General features: G+C 39.8%; 1 protein-coding gene across 1 annotated transcript in view; it reads right to left on the bottom strand.

Moving 5' to 3' along the window:
- The window catches only part of LOC309669104 (N-terminal EF-hand calcium-binding protein 1-like), a gene marked incomplete at both ends in the record, with an annotated part of 75,398 nt that overhangs the window by 21,750 nt on the left and 39,962 nt on the right, over positions 1-13,686 (bottom strand). Inside the window, one exon of the mRNA XM_082479703.1 lies at positions 13,292-13,389. Coding sequence (XP_082335829.1) covers positions 13,292-13,389 — 98 coding nt within the window. The remainder of the gene's footprint in view (positions 1-13,291; positions 13,390-13,686) is intronic.

Here is a 13,686-nt window from a genome sequence, read left to right as displayed (position 1 = left end):
AAGTGCCTTCATTTGCACGTTACTAGAGGCACACTGGCACAAGATTTCACTAGAAGAAAGAAAACGTTGATTCTGAATTAAGAAAAATGTGTATCAATTTATTAAGTCTATATTATGGTAGGATCAGCTTAACTGGCATGCCTGGCATTTGTACTGTCAGCATACTGCACCAGCAATTAATAATGGGACCCACTGATGGTGTCTGTACATAAACTAGAAAAAATGGCCTGTTTCTTGAATTTCATTAGCTGGAAATTACCATTCATTAGCATATTCATTATACTGCACAGCAGTTTGGGCAGTCCAGATGAAATAAGTCTGTGTTAACATATCGTTCTGCTTGTTAGATTTACTGGTTGTGAGTGAATGAGGGTAATTTTCCACATCTACCTCATCAGGAGACAACTGCAACCTTTGTAAGCAGCCAAGATTTGAGTTTCCATTAATGCAACTAAAAATACACATAATTAGTGATTTGCCTGTGGAAAAGGTCACCGTGGTCTTTAGAACTGGCTTACAGCTATCTTAAAAGGTGCAGAAGAGGTTCTCATTTCATAAAAGCGGAGGAGGCAGGGCTTAGGTATCTCCTAAGAGAATCCACATCTCAGGGCTACCATGGATTCAGTGACTGTCTTGATCGTCTCGAGCCCTGGAGCCAGCCCAGATCCTCTCCCTCTGGGTCACCTGCCACCATGCTGATCCACTTATCAGAAAAGCAGCTCCTTGACCTACTCTTGAGCCGAGGAGGGAGATACCTGTGTTTGTTTATTTGGGACAAGCAAACTAAACCTAGTTGGGACAAAAAAATAACTCTGAAGTCTCTCAGAAGGGGTGGGAGCTTAGTCAAGAGCTCCACAGGCTTAGGATGTCTGCCTGTCGTCAACCCCCTGTTCAGAGTAGGCCCAACTTTAAAGCTAGTTCAGGCTACTTGGGGCCATGTCCACCTGAGTTTGGAACATCTCCAAGGATGGAGATTTACACCATCTCTCTGAGCAACCTTTGCACCACCCCCTCTGTGCAAAGTATTTTCTGTATGTCTAGTCAGCATTTTCCCTTCCGCAAGTGTAGCCATTGCCTCCTGTGCTTTTGCTATGCACCCCTGAAAGAGATGATGTTGTTTTGTCTTCTCTATAACCCTCCTTTAGACAGCAGAATTACATCTTCCCAGAGCCTCTTCTCCAGGCTGAGCAAACCTCGTCCTCTTGGCCTCTCCTTCCTATGCTGCTATTTTGCTATATGGTAGTTTATGTTATATAACACTTTATAACATTTATTTGTACTTTATTTATATTAGATATAATAGTTATTTATTAGTGTTATATTACTTTTCAATTTTCTGTTTCTTATTTTATATGTCGTATCAAAATAATATCATAACAATTATTTATGCTTGTCTTTACAGAAAATATCCCCAAGGCAACTGAAAAGTAGGCATCATTGAGTAAAACTCACTGAGGAATAATCTATTTAAATTTCCATTGATCACGGAACATCTCCTACCCTGTGTGTTTAGATCCTACATTAGTGGGACAACGCCCTGGGTTGCAACTTTAAATTCAGGATATAAAATTAGTCAGAATAACTGCACTAAAATGGAAAAGAATTCAAGCCTTTTTCATTTCAGTCACTAAGATCTAATTCTTCAGACTGTAGGATGGAATCAGAACAGAATCAGAATGAACTCATGATTTCAACAGAAGCCAGATCCAGAGATGCTCACTGCATTGACGTCACACAGCTGCAGCTTTTACAGCATCCTTGTTGTAAGAGTGAGCAAAGGCACAACATGCCAAACTATTAAATAGATTCAACTTCAACTTTAGAATGTGGCACAAACTTTACAAGTTTATTGAAGTATTACATTTGGAATAGATTACATGTTTAAACTCTGCCTAGAGAACTGGAACAGTGGCAGTCCCTACCGACCACTTGCAACGCTGACATAAAAGCAACGAAATAAAACAGGCAGCCACGGATGATTATAGGATAATCTTGAGACACATTTGTAATAGCGTCCATCAGATCAGCACAGGAGAATTCACGCATGGATAAAAAGTAACTCCTATTTAACTGCTCTGAAGTGCACCACATAGCTTAGAGACAAGAAACCGTGGTTTGGCTGCGGTAGCAGGTATCAGCAGGCAGCAGGGATACATGCGATGCTGTTGCTCCCAGGAGAAGGTTGTGAGAATACGAGAATAACATCAAAGCTGTTGGTGGTTTTGATAGGCATCGACAGGAGAATGGCTAGGTTAAATGTTTCTTTTTCTGCTGTAAAGTTATTTCTATGTACCTATTTCTATGTACCTTTTATGTTTAAAGATATGGATAATAACTTAATTAAGGTTATTTTTGGTTTGGTGGTTGTTTTGGGTTGGGTTGTTTGGTTTTTTTTTTATGTTCAGACACATCTTCTCTGATACCAGCAAACTGTGAGTGTTTTCTCTTTCTGACCCTGTAGGTATAAGACTTCCACAAAAAAGATCAAAGAAGTTCCCAAGAGTTTTCATTACTCCATTAAGGAGCTCAGAGGAGAGGAAAGGGATGAATCTCCGGAATATCTTTGCACGACTGCTCAGAATTCATCACTTGCAGCTTTTCGAATTTACCTGCTTTTGACTTGACTGCACCAATACTCACCATCTTAAATAAACTTTAAAGATAGGAAATCCTATGCAATGAAATCCCCAAATTTCATTTAATAATGTCCCTAGACATTAGCTGTTTGGTCGTAGGGATCTCTCTGCCTTGTAGCAGGGTGCAACTGGTGATATATTTAGCCCTGTCACCAGCATTTCTCTCTTCAGATGAGTTTACAGCAGAGAGCTGATGAACAATTGAGTACATGGATTTATGCAAAAAGGATCCAGACTCCAGTTGTAACCGCTGATAAGTCTGTCTCATCAAAAAATAGGGAATGAAAAAAAACAAACAAACAACCCACGGAATTTAGGACAAGTCATCCATGGTCAAAAGCAAAAAGAACTTTTGGAGGATTCTTTTTAGGAATTTACAGACAGTTTTATAGGTATTTTAGCTAGAAAAATAGACTATGAGAAACAACTATGCCTGCAAATAGGAACGGGTCTTAAAAACCTAGTGCAGCTGGAGCTTAGTAACAAGGTCATTTATTACTCTGATATTTTGATGTTTTGATGTTACTAGTTTTTATCCTTTTGTCGAGCTGTGGTTACTCAAAAAGGTTTGGTTGAAAAATTCCCACCAAAATTTTAACTTGATAAAACTTTGACATTTAAACAACGCAAAAATGCATTGAAGGCATCTGCTTTACTCCACTTCTATTTTTTACTGAAAAACTTTTGACAATACTTCAGAATTCAGTCAAGACAGTCCAGTCATTAGAAGTCCAACAATTGCTTTAGAATCCTCTCTCATTTTGTATATCTAATGTTGAACGCTTAATATTTTAGAGGTATATGTTTGATCTGATATTAGAGCTGAATGAAATACTTGTGAGGAAGGGAGGTGGGAATGGCACCGTACCTGTCATTTCTTTGAAAGAACAATATCTATGAAATAATTGCTTTTTTTTTTTTTTTTTGAATGAAAAATTGAACTTTTAAATTTTTTTATTTGAAGAATCTTTTGTTCTTCTTTTGGCCTGACAGTTCATGCATTTTTTGCTGCAACATAGCCAACATCTGCCCGGAAGAGGAGGATGGTGTTTTTTTCTCCATTCAACTTTTATTCTTGAGGCTGGGAACTGGCAGCACAGGGCACGCAATGCCTAATCTGCAGGCAGCCACATCTTTTATTGGTTTTCTGGCTCTGTCTTTCCCTTTGCCTTCTCTGTGAAAAGCATGAATTTACAGCAAATCTTTCGATCCTTACTGCCCTCCACGGTATTAACTTATGACATCCATGCAAGTGTTGCCTGGCCACTGAAGGCAGCTGGAGACAGCTGATAGGATGTGAAAACACACCATTAATGCAAGAAAGACAAATCCTGAGACTGCCGTTTGCTTGACTGGCTGGATGATAAAAATTCTGAGAAGATGTTTTCTGAGGTGGAATTCAGAAAGTCCTCACTCTTCCTGAAGCTCTCTTCTTCATCTATGATCTTTTAATCAGTATCTCACATCTTCTAAATAATTATGAGAATCAAACCCCCTAGTCACTGTAATGGAAGGAGATACAATATACGTCCAATTAAACTAGTGCAATAGAATTAACTGTCATTAAAAGACAGCTGGAAGCAATCAAACATACAGGAAGAATTTACTGTGTGCAGTTAAGAAATACATTAGATTGCAGTATTTTTGTCAGTTGGCTTAAAATATTAAAAATAATCATTGCATGCTGCAGTATGTACACCGCTGCTCTTTATGTCTTGAACCCCTATCTGTCAACCTTCAGCATTTTGTTTAGTCTTCACCCTGAACAGATTTCCATTTCTTTATAAGGAATAATGAAATTAATTACTTGTTTTTGTTCTGGCTTTTCATTTCCAGTGGAATCTAGATATTTTGTCCACTTTAATACATCAAGATGGGAGATGGCTATGGTATTTTAGACTGATGCGGACGTGAAAAACACTTAGTGATGAACGCAAAGAACAAATGAACTGCATTCAAAGCCAATGCATGAAAATGAATAATCAGGATAAACTGAATAATACCTGCCTTAAGTTATTCTTTGGCAGCAGCTATTCATTAAATTAATTCTGCAAAAGGTGCATTTGTAAGAAGTGCCATTTCAAAGTCAACAAAACTAGATTCTGTGGAAACTGTTAATAAATTCTAATCACGTGTAAAAAGTAGTGCCAGCCAATTCAACACAGATTTTGAGACACTCACCCCCCCACCCCACCCCCTTTAAAACCTCATTTTTTCTCAAATCAGTTGTGGAACTCTGTTATCGACATACAGTTGTCTAGCTTTTTTTTCTGTTATTTCGTTTTGCGGTGTAATTTACCTAATAGCTACTTTTACTATTACTCAAATATGCAATTAAAAAAATCTAGGTATTCTGGTTTAGAATGGCAATCAACCCTCCAGAGTGCAGTGATTTACATAATTACTATCAATGCACCCTCAGTAACTAAATTGCACGTCCCTGTGTTATCTTTCAGCTCCTATATTCTTCTTTCTTACTTTCACTGGCTCCTATTTTTAGACTATTCAAGAAGTTTTCCAGTAATAACCAGGCTGCATTGACACCACTTAGCTTTGGGGTTTTTTGAGCAAAGCAGAAAAATGAACTATTTCATAGAAGGAAAGCATGAGACCTGCTGTGTCAGTCACTGAATCCAGCACCTTGCCGTTGCACACCATGCACTACCCTTTCTATGTTTTTGCAAGCAACATGTGAAAAATGGTTAGGGTTTTTTTTTGCCCCCAAATACTTGGAAGGCTATTCCAGGACTTGATTGCACTAGCAAATAAGAATTTTCTTTCATTTCATCCTAAACTTAATAACAGCTGATTTATGTTCTGCATATTTAAATGCTGGGTATAAACCAGACGTGGTTACTGCTGCTTCGGTGATGTTTGCTAGTTCATCAGGTCTGGTCCTCAGCTATCGCAGACAGATCATTTGGTGTCCTTCATAAAATAGTTGCAGAGGAGGGAAGAAAGTCCCTCCAAAACAATGAACATGAGACTTTAGAGTCTGAAAAGGAGAAATTTTGTAGTGTCCCATCCCTCATTTCCTATGTTTGCCTGCCGTTCCTTTCATGGAAGTTCGCAGTGCTTTTGTCTCCAAAGAACAACTGTACCTCTGTATTTACAGGAGGAGTGTGCACTCAGAGGTCATCTCTCTCGATTCAACTTTGAAAAAGTGTACATTAACTATTCTACCTAAACCACTTTCTGGCTTTCATTTATGGAAGAAATATCTTGCTGTAACTTTGAGGAAGAAAAGAGATGTAAAGAAATGGAATGAGAACAATGAAATAAAAGTGATGAAAAGAAGAAACAGAGGAACAGATAATGAGGGATCTTCAATATTTGTTTAAAAAATTTCCTACTGTGCTGACAGTCCTTGGTTATTTTGATTTTCCCTTTACTTTAGATTTGAATTTCTCATTTTGCTATTCATAAATGCTTTCTATTGGCTCTACAAAAGCCCTACTCAAGTCCATCCAAGAGGCTGCTGCTGTGTTACAGTTATTGGATTTACACTTCAGATATGAAGTTTATAGGGTCAAACTCCACTCTCATTCACTGGATCAAAGTTTTATCTTATAAGCACTGTTAACCATAAAAGCCAGTCTCTGTTTACTTTTTTTTTTCCAAGTCACTTTTGAGACAGCTCACAGGGTGGCCTCAGGTGCCACAGGTGGCAAGGAAAAAGAAACAGCTACGTGGGCACTTAGTGCCACTCTCCCGAGGAAGCATCTCTGCCAGGCTCAGTTGCTCTCAGCGATTCCCAATTACCACCATTTCGCTGATGTGCCAATGCAAAAAGCCTGACCTTTAGTTGTTACTCCAGTAGGTTAAGAGCTGGTACGCTGTACATCAAGACCATCATCAGTTCTGTGACAGACATTAGGTGAGGCTCAAGCCAACAGCCACTGAAATCACGGAGCAGGAATCATGTCCCACCCTGAAATCCCCTTGGCACAGCCACTTGGCAGGGGGGGTAGAATAATCTGAAATGGTCCCTGCTTCCCCCCAGGTCACTGCTGCCAGCCTTCACAGTGCAGGTGCCAGTGGGGACACACGGGGATACATCTGAGCTGGAAAATGACCCCGTGCTGTTGGCCAAAGGGAAAGATGGAGGCAGGAGGAGAGGGGATTGCGCTTCAGCTGGTGAAAAAAAGTGAACTTCAAATGGGTGTTACGACTTCAATAAAAGGCACTGTCGGATCAGGGTAAGCCATTGCCAGCTTTTCCTCTATAAGACAGTTCCTTGGAAAAAATCCTTTGGAAACCTCAGAGCTATTTAATTACCTTAACTGGAGTTTGGTGCCATGGAGAGACTCACCCGGTTTCCAGCTGCTGCACAAGAAGGATGTCTCCTTTTGCCCCTGGATCTCCCAGAGGTCCTGTGTCAGGCCTGTGCAGACATCTTGGACATCCTTGAATAATCCAAGTTTTCTAAAATGCCACTAGGTGCCCATGTTTAAACCCCAGAATACTTCTACATGGTCAATTCCATTTCATATGAAAATGATATTTTTGGTGATTCAATGAGCTTTTGCTAGTTTACTGAGTACGGAATAGTCCACCACCACCATCAGGTCACATTTGCAATAAACTATAGCAATACCAGAAATAAAAAAGGTAGAGCAAAACTCGTTCTTACTGAATAGCTGACAAACAGCAACAATTTTATGGCTTGATAACTTAAGGGAGACATGTTCTTGTCTGCAAGTTTTTGATTTTCAGTATTCACAAGTCAATAGAACCAAGATGTCAAGTGCCTTAAAAAACCCTTGGTCTATTTTTATCTACCTCCGTCATTACCCAGTGACAGGTATTATTTTCTGTGCTGCAGGTTGCAAAGCTTCTTCTCTTCATTGTATTTGTATGTGACTGCAAGCTACAGAATGGAATAAAAATGCAACTTGCTGAAAGTGTTATGTTTATTTGGGTAATAAAAAGCTTAAGATTCAATATTTTGATGAAATATTTTTATTAAATATGCTTCTGTGTTTTGTTATAAAAGATGTCAGAAAAAAAAGGCTTAAAGGAACAAGCCTTCCGATGCTTATGTAAAGATTTGTTGACTTTAATTTTTAATGCTTCCTGTATATAAGATGAAGAAGAAACAAGATAAACAAAACTATCCCAGCTTGTACTTTGATCAGGAAAATAACAACCTGGCAGGTACCAGAAAAACAACTGTCACCAAGGATTAATCTGTGCTCGCCACTCCTGTATAAGCAACTCATGCAGACTCTCCATCCTAAGGAGAGAAATGATCAAATATCAAATGTCATAAGTCCCTCTAAAAATCCTCGAATATGCATTTCCCTTCCTTGGGTCAGGATAAATAAAACACAAGAGACTAGCACCAAAACAAAAGGACTGTGGATCCCCCAGCATCCTCTGGTAGGATGTCTTCTATATTAAAAGTATGTTGATTGCAAATGCAACTCAGTCTTTTTGCTGCTGAAAGATGTTCCTTTCTATATCTATTTCTCTGCATTTTTAGCTTAGCACCTTCCCATCAAGCAACGGAGCATGCACCATTCCTGCACCAACGAGGGCTTCCTGTCTTTCCATCTGATATGCTGCCCTGTAACTTTATTGTAGTAAAAGAGTCTGAAATAGGGATTTTTCTGCCCTCACACTCATTGTACAACATCGAGACCTGGGAAAATCTCTACTTGTTTGAGGAGACCACTAAAAGGGTAAGGTGCTACTTAGTTTGTTTAGGTTGACGGGATCTGACCCCGAATGGCGAAAGGAAGTTTGGTTTCAAAGTTTCTTGAAAGTGCTAAAAGACTGGACGGTTTGTCCCCTAGATGACCTGATATTTTTATTTTCAGATAGCACAGGACTGGAAGACTGGAGAAAAGCTCGGTGGGGGGTGCTTTCAAACCACAGAGCGCAATAAAGTACACAGAAACTACGCTGCAACTACCGTGCAGCAGTCAGTTATCTGCTAATCTCTTGGGTTAAAAATATCTAAATATGGAAATAATTTGGAGTGATGGGGGGACAATTTGGTTGATCTAGATTTAAATCAAGGAGCCTGTAGTCAAGCCAAGCTCCAGTTGCTTTTGGTGAGAGATCTTTCTGACTAAAGGCTGAACAGGTTGGGAATATTTGTAAACAAAACCTAAGGTATTTGTTCATTGATGCACATGATTTTCAAAAAAACCCAGGACAACATGAAGAGTCAAATCTATTTTGTGTGCAAAAGCTACTTGGTGCATACTTGCGTAGATTTACAGGGAAAAGTCAAATAATGCCACACGCTTTGGTGTTACCAAACTTAGATTAACCTATGCCAAAAAGTAAAGTATATTAAACACTACACTTTAGGGGGTTTTAATTTCTAGTTCTGCTTGTATCTGGAATAACTAGCATTTATAGATTAGGGGTTTAGATTTTTCAGACATTGATCCACTGTTCAGCTGTTTGTAGAATCATAGAATCATAGAATCATAGAATCAGTGAGGTTGGAAGGGACCTTTAAGATCAAGTCCAACCATTAACCTACCCTGATAAAAACACCACCACTTCTAAACCATGTCCCTAAGCACCTCACCTACCCTTTTCTTAAACACCTCCAGGGATGGTGAAAGACTGACATATCTTCATTCTCTGGGTTTTCCTTGGAAACTGAAGCTGAACAGTTTTTCCAGAGCTCCAACTCCACAGCTGCCTCTCGTGCAAAGTACCTACTGAGTACAGGCAACATGAATTGGTATGAAAGCAGGGATTTTCTATAGGAAGGACTGAGTGGTGATTGTTTATCTGACTCTAAACTGGATAAATAAAATTAATGAAGTACCAAGTTGCTCCTTTCCCTCCCCAAATATTTAAGACTGAATGAGCGAGCTGCCTACCTGAAGTGGCATGCACTCTGAGAAAGTTTAGCAGAGACTGATAGAGGCACTGAGCTTTCTCAAATCCACGAAAAGTCAGAGGGGATGGAAAGCAACCCTGAGGACTGGGTCCGTAATCAGCCCTGTGCTCTGCAGAGTGGAGTTCGGGTTCAATCTCAGCAGTTTTTACTTTTGGTTTTTAATAGAATTTGGTCCTAGTCACTGGAAATTCACTCAGCCACTGTAGATACACCATGTCTTTGTAGCTTTCCAAGTGTACGTCTTCAGTCCTGGGCTTTTTTTCTATATCTGAATTTTCCAACTAGGTGATGGCTTGGAAGATCACAGTAAATACATTACTCAGTGACTCTTCGAGGGACTAGATGGCTGCAATGGCAGAGCAATGACAAAGTTTTATTCTGTACTAGGAGGGGAAACCCAAGCCTTGCTCTGCATACATGCCAACAATCACTCATAACCACACTACTCATTTCTGAGCATCTGCTTCTTTGAGCTCGGGAGTCAACCTGAGCTAGGAGCTACACCACATTTTGTCTGTGTCACTGATAATAAATATCATTTATCCATGCTATCTCAATATGCTAACTAGCTTTTGCTGCACCTCCAGCTCCGATTTTCATAGAATCATAGAATGGTTTAGGTTGGAAGGGACCTTAAAGATCATCAAGTTCCAACCCCCCTGCCATAGGCAGGGACACCTCCCACTAGACCAGGTTACTCAAAGCCCCACCAACGTGGCCTTGAACACCTCCAGGGATGGGGCAGGCACAGCTCTGGGCAACCTGTTCCAGCATCTCACCACCCTCACAGTAAAGAATTTCTTCCTAATATCTAATCTAAATCTACCCTCTTCCAGTTTAAAAACGTTACCCTTTGTCCTATCACTACTCTCCCTCATAAAGAGTCCCTCCCCATCTTTCCTGTAGGCCCTCTTTAAGTACTGGAAGGCATTCTCTTCTCCAGGCTGAACAACCCCAACTCTCATCCTGTCTTCACAGGAGAGGTCCTCCAGCCCCCTGGTCATCTCCGTGGCCCTCCTCTGGACCTGCTTGAGCCAGTTCATTTCCTTTTTATGTTGGGGGCTCCAGAGCTGGAGGCAATATTCCAGGTGGGGTCTCACAAGAGCGGAGTAGGGGGACAGAATCATGTCCCTTGACTTGCTGGTCACACCTTGATGAAGCCCAGGATACGATTGGCTTTCTGGGCTGCAAGTGCACATTGCCGAGTCATGGTGAGCTTCTCATCAACCAACACCCCCAAGTCCTTCTCCTCAGGGCTGCTCCCAATCCATTCTCTACCCACCCTGTATTTGTGCTTGGGATTACCCCAGCCCAGGTGCAGGACCTTGCACTTGGCCTTGCTGAGCTTCATGAGGTTTGCGTGGACCCGCCTGTCAAGGTCCCTCTGGATGGCATCCCTTCCTTCCAGCATGTTGATGGCTTCGCACAGCCTGGTGTCGTTGGCAAGCTTGCTGAGGGTGAATATTAGGTGGATATATTCCAGATTTTAGACTTCAACAAAAGCTTGAACTATTTAAGATAGAAATTTTATTATTGGCACTCCAATGATTTATCAGGTAGTCAGGTCATACAACCTATCTGTTTCCTGAGAACTGAGTTCCTGTTGCGAATAATCCCAAGTTTGAATTGAGAATTTAATTTCCATACAAAGCTGTAGTTGCTGAGCATGTCCTTGGTAGAAAGTTCTATCTTAGAATATTTGAGGACACATATTTTGTTTGACTGTGTTCACACGCTGTGTCTACTAATTGGAATTAAAAGTATTTTTTCCAGTGTTACCCTTGCTCTAGTTCTGCCACTTCTAAGAAATAGTCAATTGGGATATTCCTGCAAGACAGAAAACCCATTAAGCTTGAATCTTCAGTCAGGAAAATAAAATTTAAAGAAATTGTGGTTTGCTATTTTTTTAGGTGGGTTCTTCAAGCAGACAAATGAAACACAGTAATATTCCAGATTTTCATATCCATTTTCTAGTCAGGCCAATGCTTATTTCTTACAACTCTGATTAATCTTCTGGGACTCCTCCTCTGTGATTTACTTCTGAATTCTTAAATGCTGTGTTCTATTTACTTCCAGTAGTCATCAGATGACATCTTGCCCTTCTGCAGTAGTTTATACACATGGCTATTTTTTTTTTAATCATGCATCGTTAGAATAAACTAATCTGTTGCTTTTCAGTGTCCAGCCCAATGAGGCAGCGAGTCAGCACGCATTCCCTTCATTAGGAGTGGAAGATGCACAGCATGAACAGAGAGACATTCAGCTTACTGGCTCAAGCTCTAAATAAATAAGCTACACTTTCAGGTTTTTATTTTGGCAGTTCATGTGAAATGTATGAGTACTGCACTCTTGCAAACACCTGAATACCAAAGATAACAGCTTCACTAGAGAAGCACAGCCTTCTCCCCATTGAAGTCTCCATTGATTTACTGAAAAAAAAAAACAGGTTTTTTTTTTTCCCCTCCATGGATCTCACTGGAAATTTTTGGCTGAAATTTCTGTTGTTGACTGCCTGCCTTCCAGTGAATAGCCTTGTGGTGTGGGCCTGGGGTTGGGTTTGGAGGATCTAGGTTCACTTCTTTCACAGGTTTGTGCTTTCCCTCACCTGTTGAAGCTGTTCCACCTTGCACAGAATATTTAGCTGTTCAGCCAGGGAACAGGAGCATATTACCCAATGTCTTGATGCACTTTTGATCAGACATCGAGCTGGGATGTGGTATGAACGAGCAGGTCTGAACATACGAGCAGGTATGAACATATGAGCAGGTATGACAATGATGAATTGAGTGTCAATTGGATTGGCCGCCTAGCACGTCCTGCAGCATGGCTACACGCCCCATCAGATGGACAGATGAAGAAACTGAGTTTCTTCTCCTGAGAAACATCTCCTGCCTCTGGGTTGAATGCCCCTCTGGTGGGCTACAGCCCTAACACCTCCTCTTTGCTGACTGTGAGCGCTGCTTCTGTTTAAAATGCCTGAAATGGAAATCAAATCTTGTTCTTGGTCTGGATGTTTCATTCAACCCAAATTTTTATGTCTTCTGTTGTTTCTATCAACAAGACTTTCAAGTGCTTCACATTGGCCAGTGTTATTTGGGACTAAGTAGTCGGGACGCACAGATGCTGCCTACAGGATGGTTTTATAATCATAAAAGTACTGGGGTTCAGCTTCAGGGAACATGGGGAGAGATATTACAGCCCTTTTAAATCTTTTTAAACTATCCTGGAATCTACATTTAACAGTAACTTAAATATGATTCCTCAATATGTCTCCAGATGACTCTTGCCTAATTTCACAGAATAGAATCATAGAATCGCTGAGGTTGAACGCGACCTTTAAGATCATCAAGTCCAACCATTAACCTACCCTGACAAAACCACTTTTAAGTCATTAGCATCTTTTGCTCACATGTTTTCTACTTAAAAAAAACTTGTATTATTTTTTCAAATTCAGACTGTTTTCAAACGTTGACATGCGGATAATACCCACATTTGGCACAGGACATGGAACCCTCTCTTGGTACAACAATATGAAGAACATTCTTCAGGTCATTTGCAAAGACAATTTTGGTTATATGCAAACTGTAATACTTTGCAGAAAGAGCTTTACAGCTTTGATACTCAACCATTTTGACAAGCTTTTTCCTACTGGACTCTTGCTACGAACATATATATGTGGAAGAACTTAAAATGGATTAGTAACTTTATCTAGATAAGAAAAATACTGGCTACATGTTCAAATAAACAAAGTATACAATGTAAAGAAAATTTCACAATTTTTACTTACTTTCTTTGTTTTGTCCATTGCCTTCAGTATGGCTATGTTTAAGTCTTCCAAGACAGATAGAACATTTTCATACTCTCCTAAGTGCTGGGAAAAATAGTCTAAAAGAAGAAGAAACCCCAAATCAATATTTCATTAAATAGCAATTTTATCAAATTTGAATTCTGTTATGGTATTATTAACTATCTAAATATAAAAAATGAACAGGAGTTACAATGAAAGGGATGATTTTATTTTTAAATTTTGTATTATTTCCCTCAAAATCATTCCTGGAGCACTCAAAATATCAAAATCACTGTTTCAAATCATTTTACTTCAATAAATGGGTTGCCAAATTGACAAAAATTTAAAATATCAGTCTAAGCTGAAACAGACGTATTTTCAGAATATCTACATTT

This window comes from Vanellus vanellus (assembly GCF_965231255.1).
Source record: "Vanellus vanellus genome assembly, chromosome: 2".
Classification (NCBI taxonomy): Eukaryota; Metazoa; Chordata; class Aves; order Charadriiformes; family Charadriidae; genus Vanellus; species Vanellus vanellus.
This window is presented reverse-complemented; position numbering and strand designations above follow the sequence as displayed.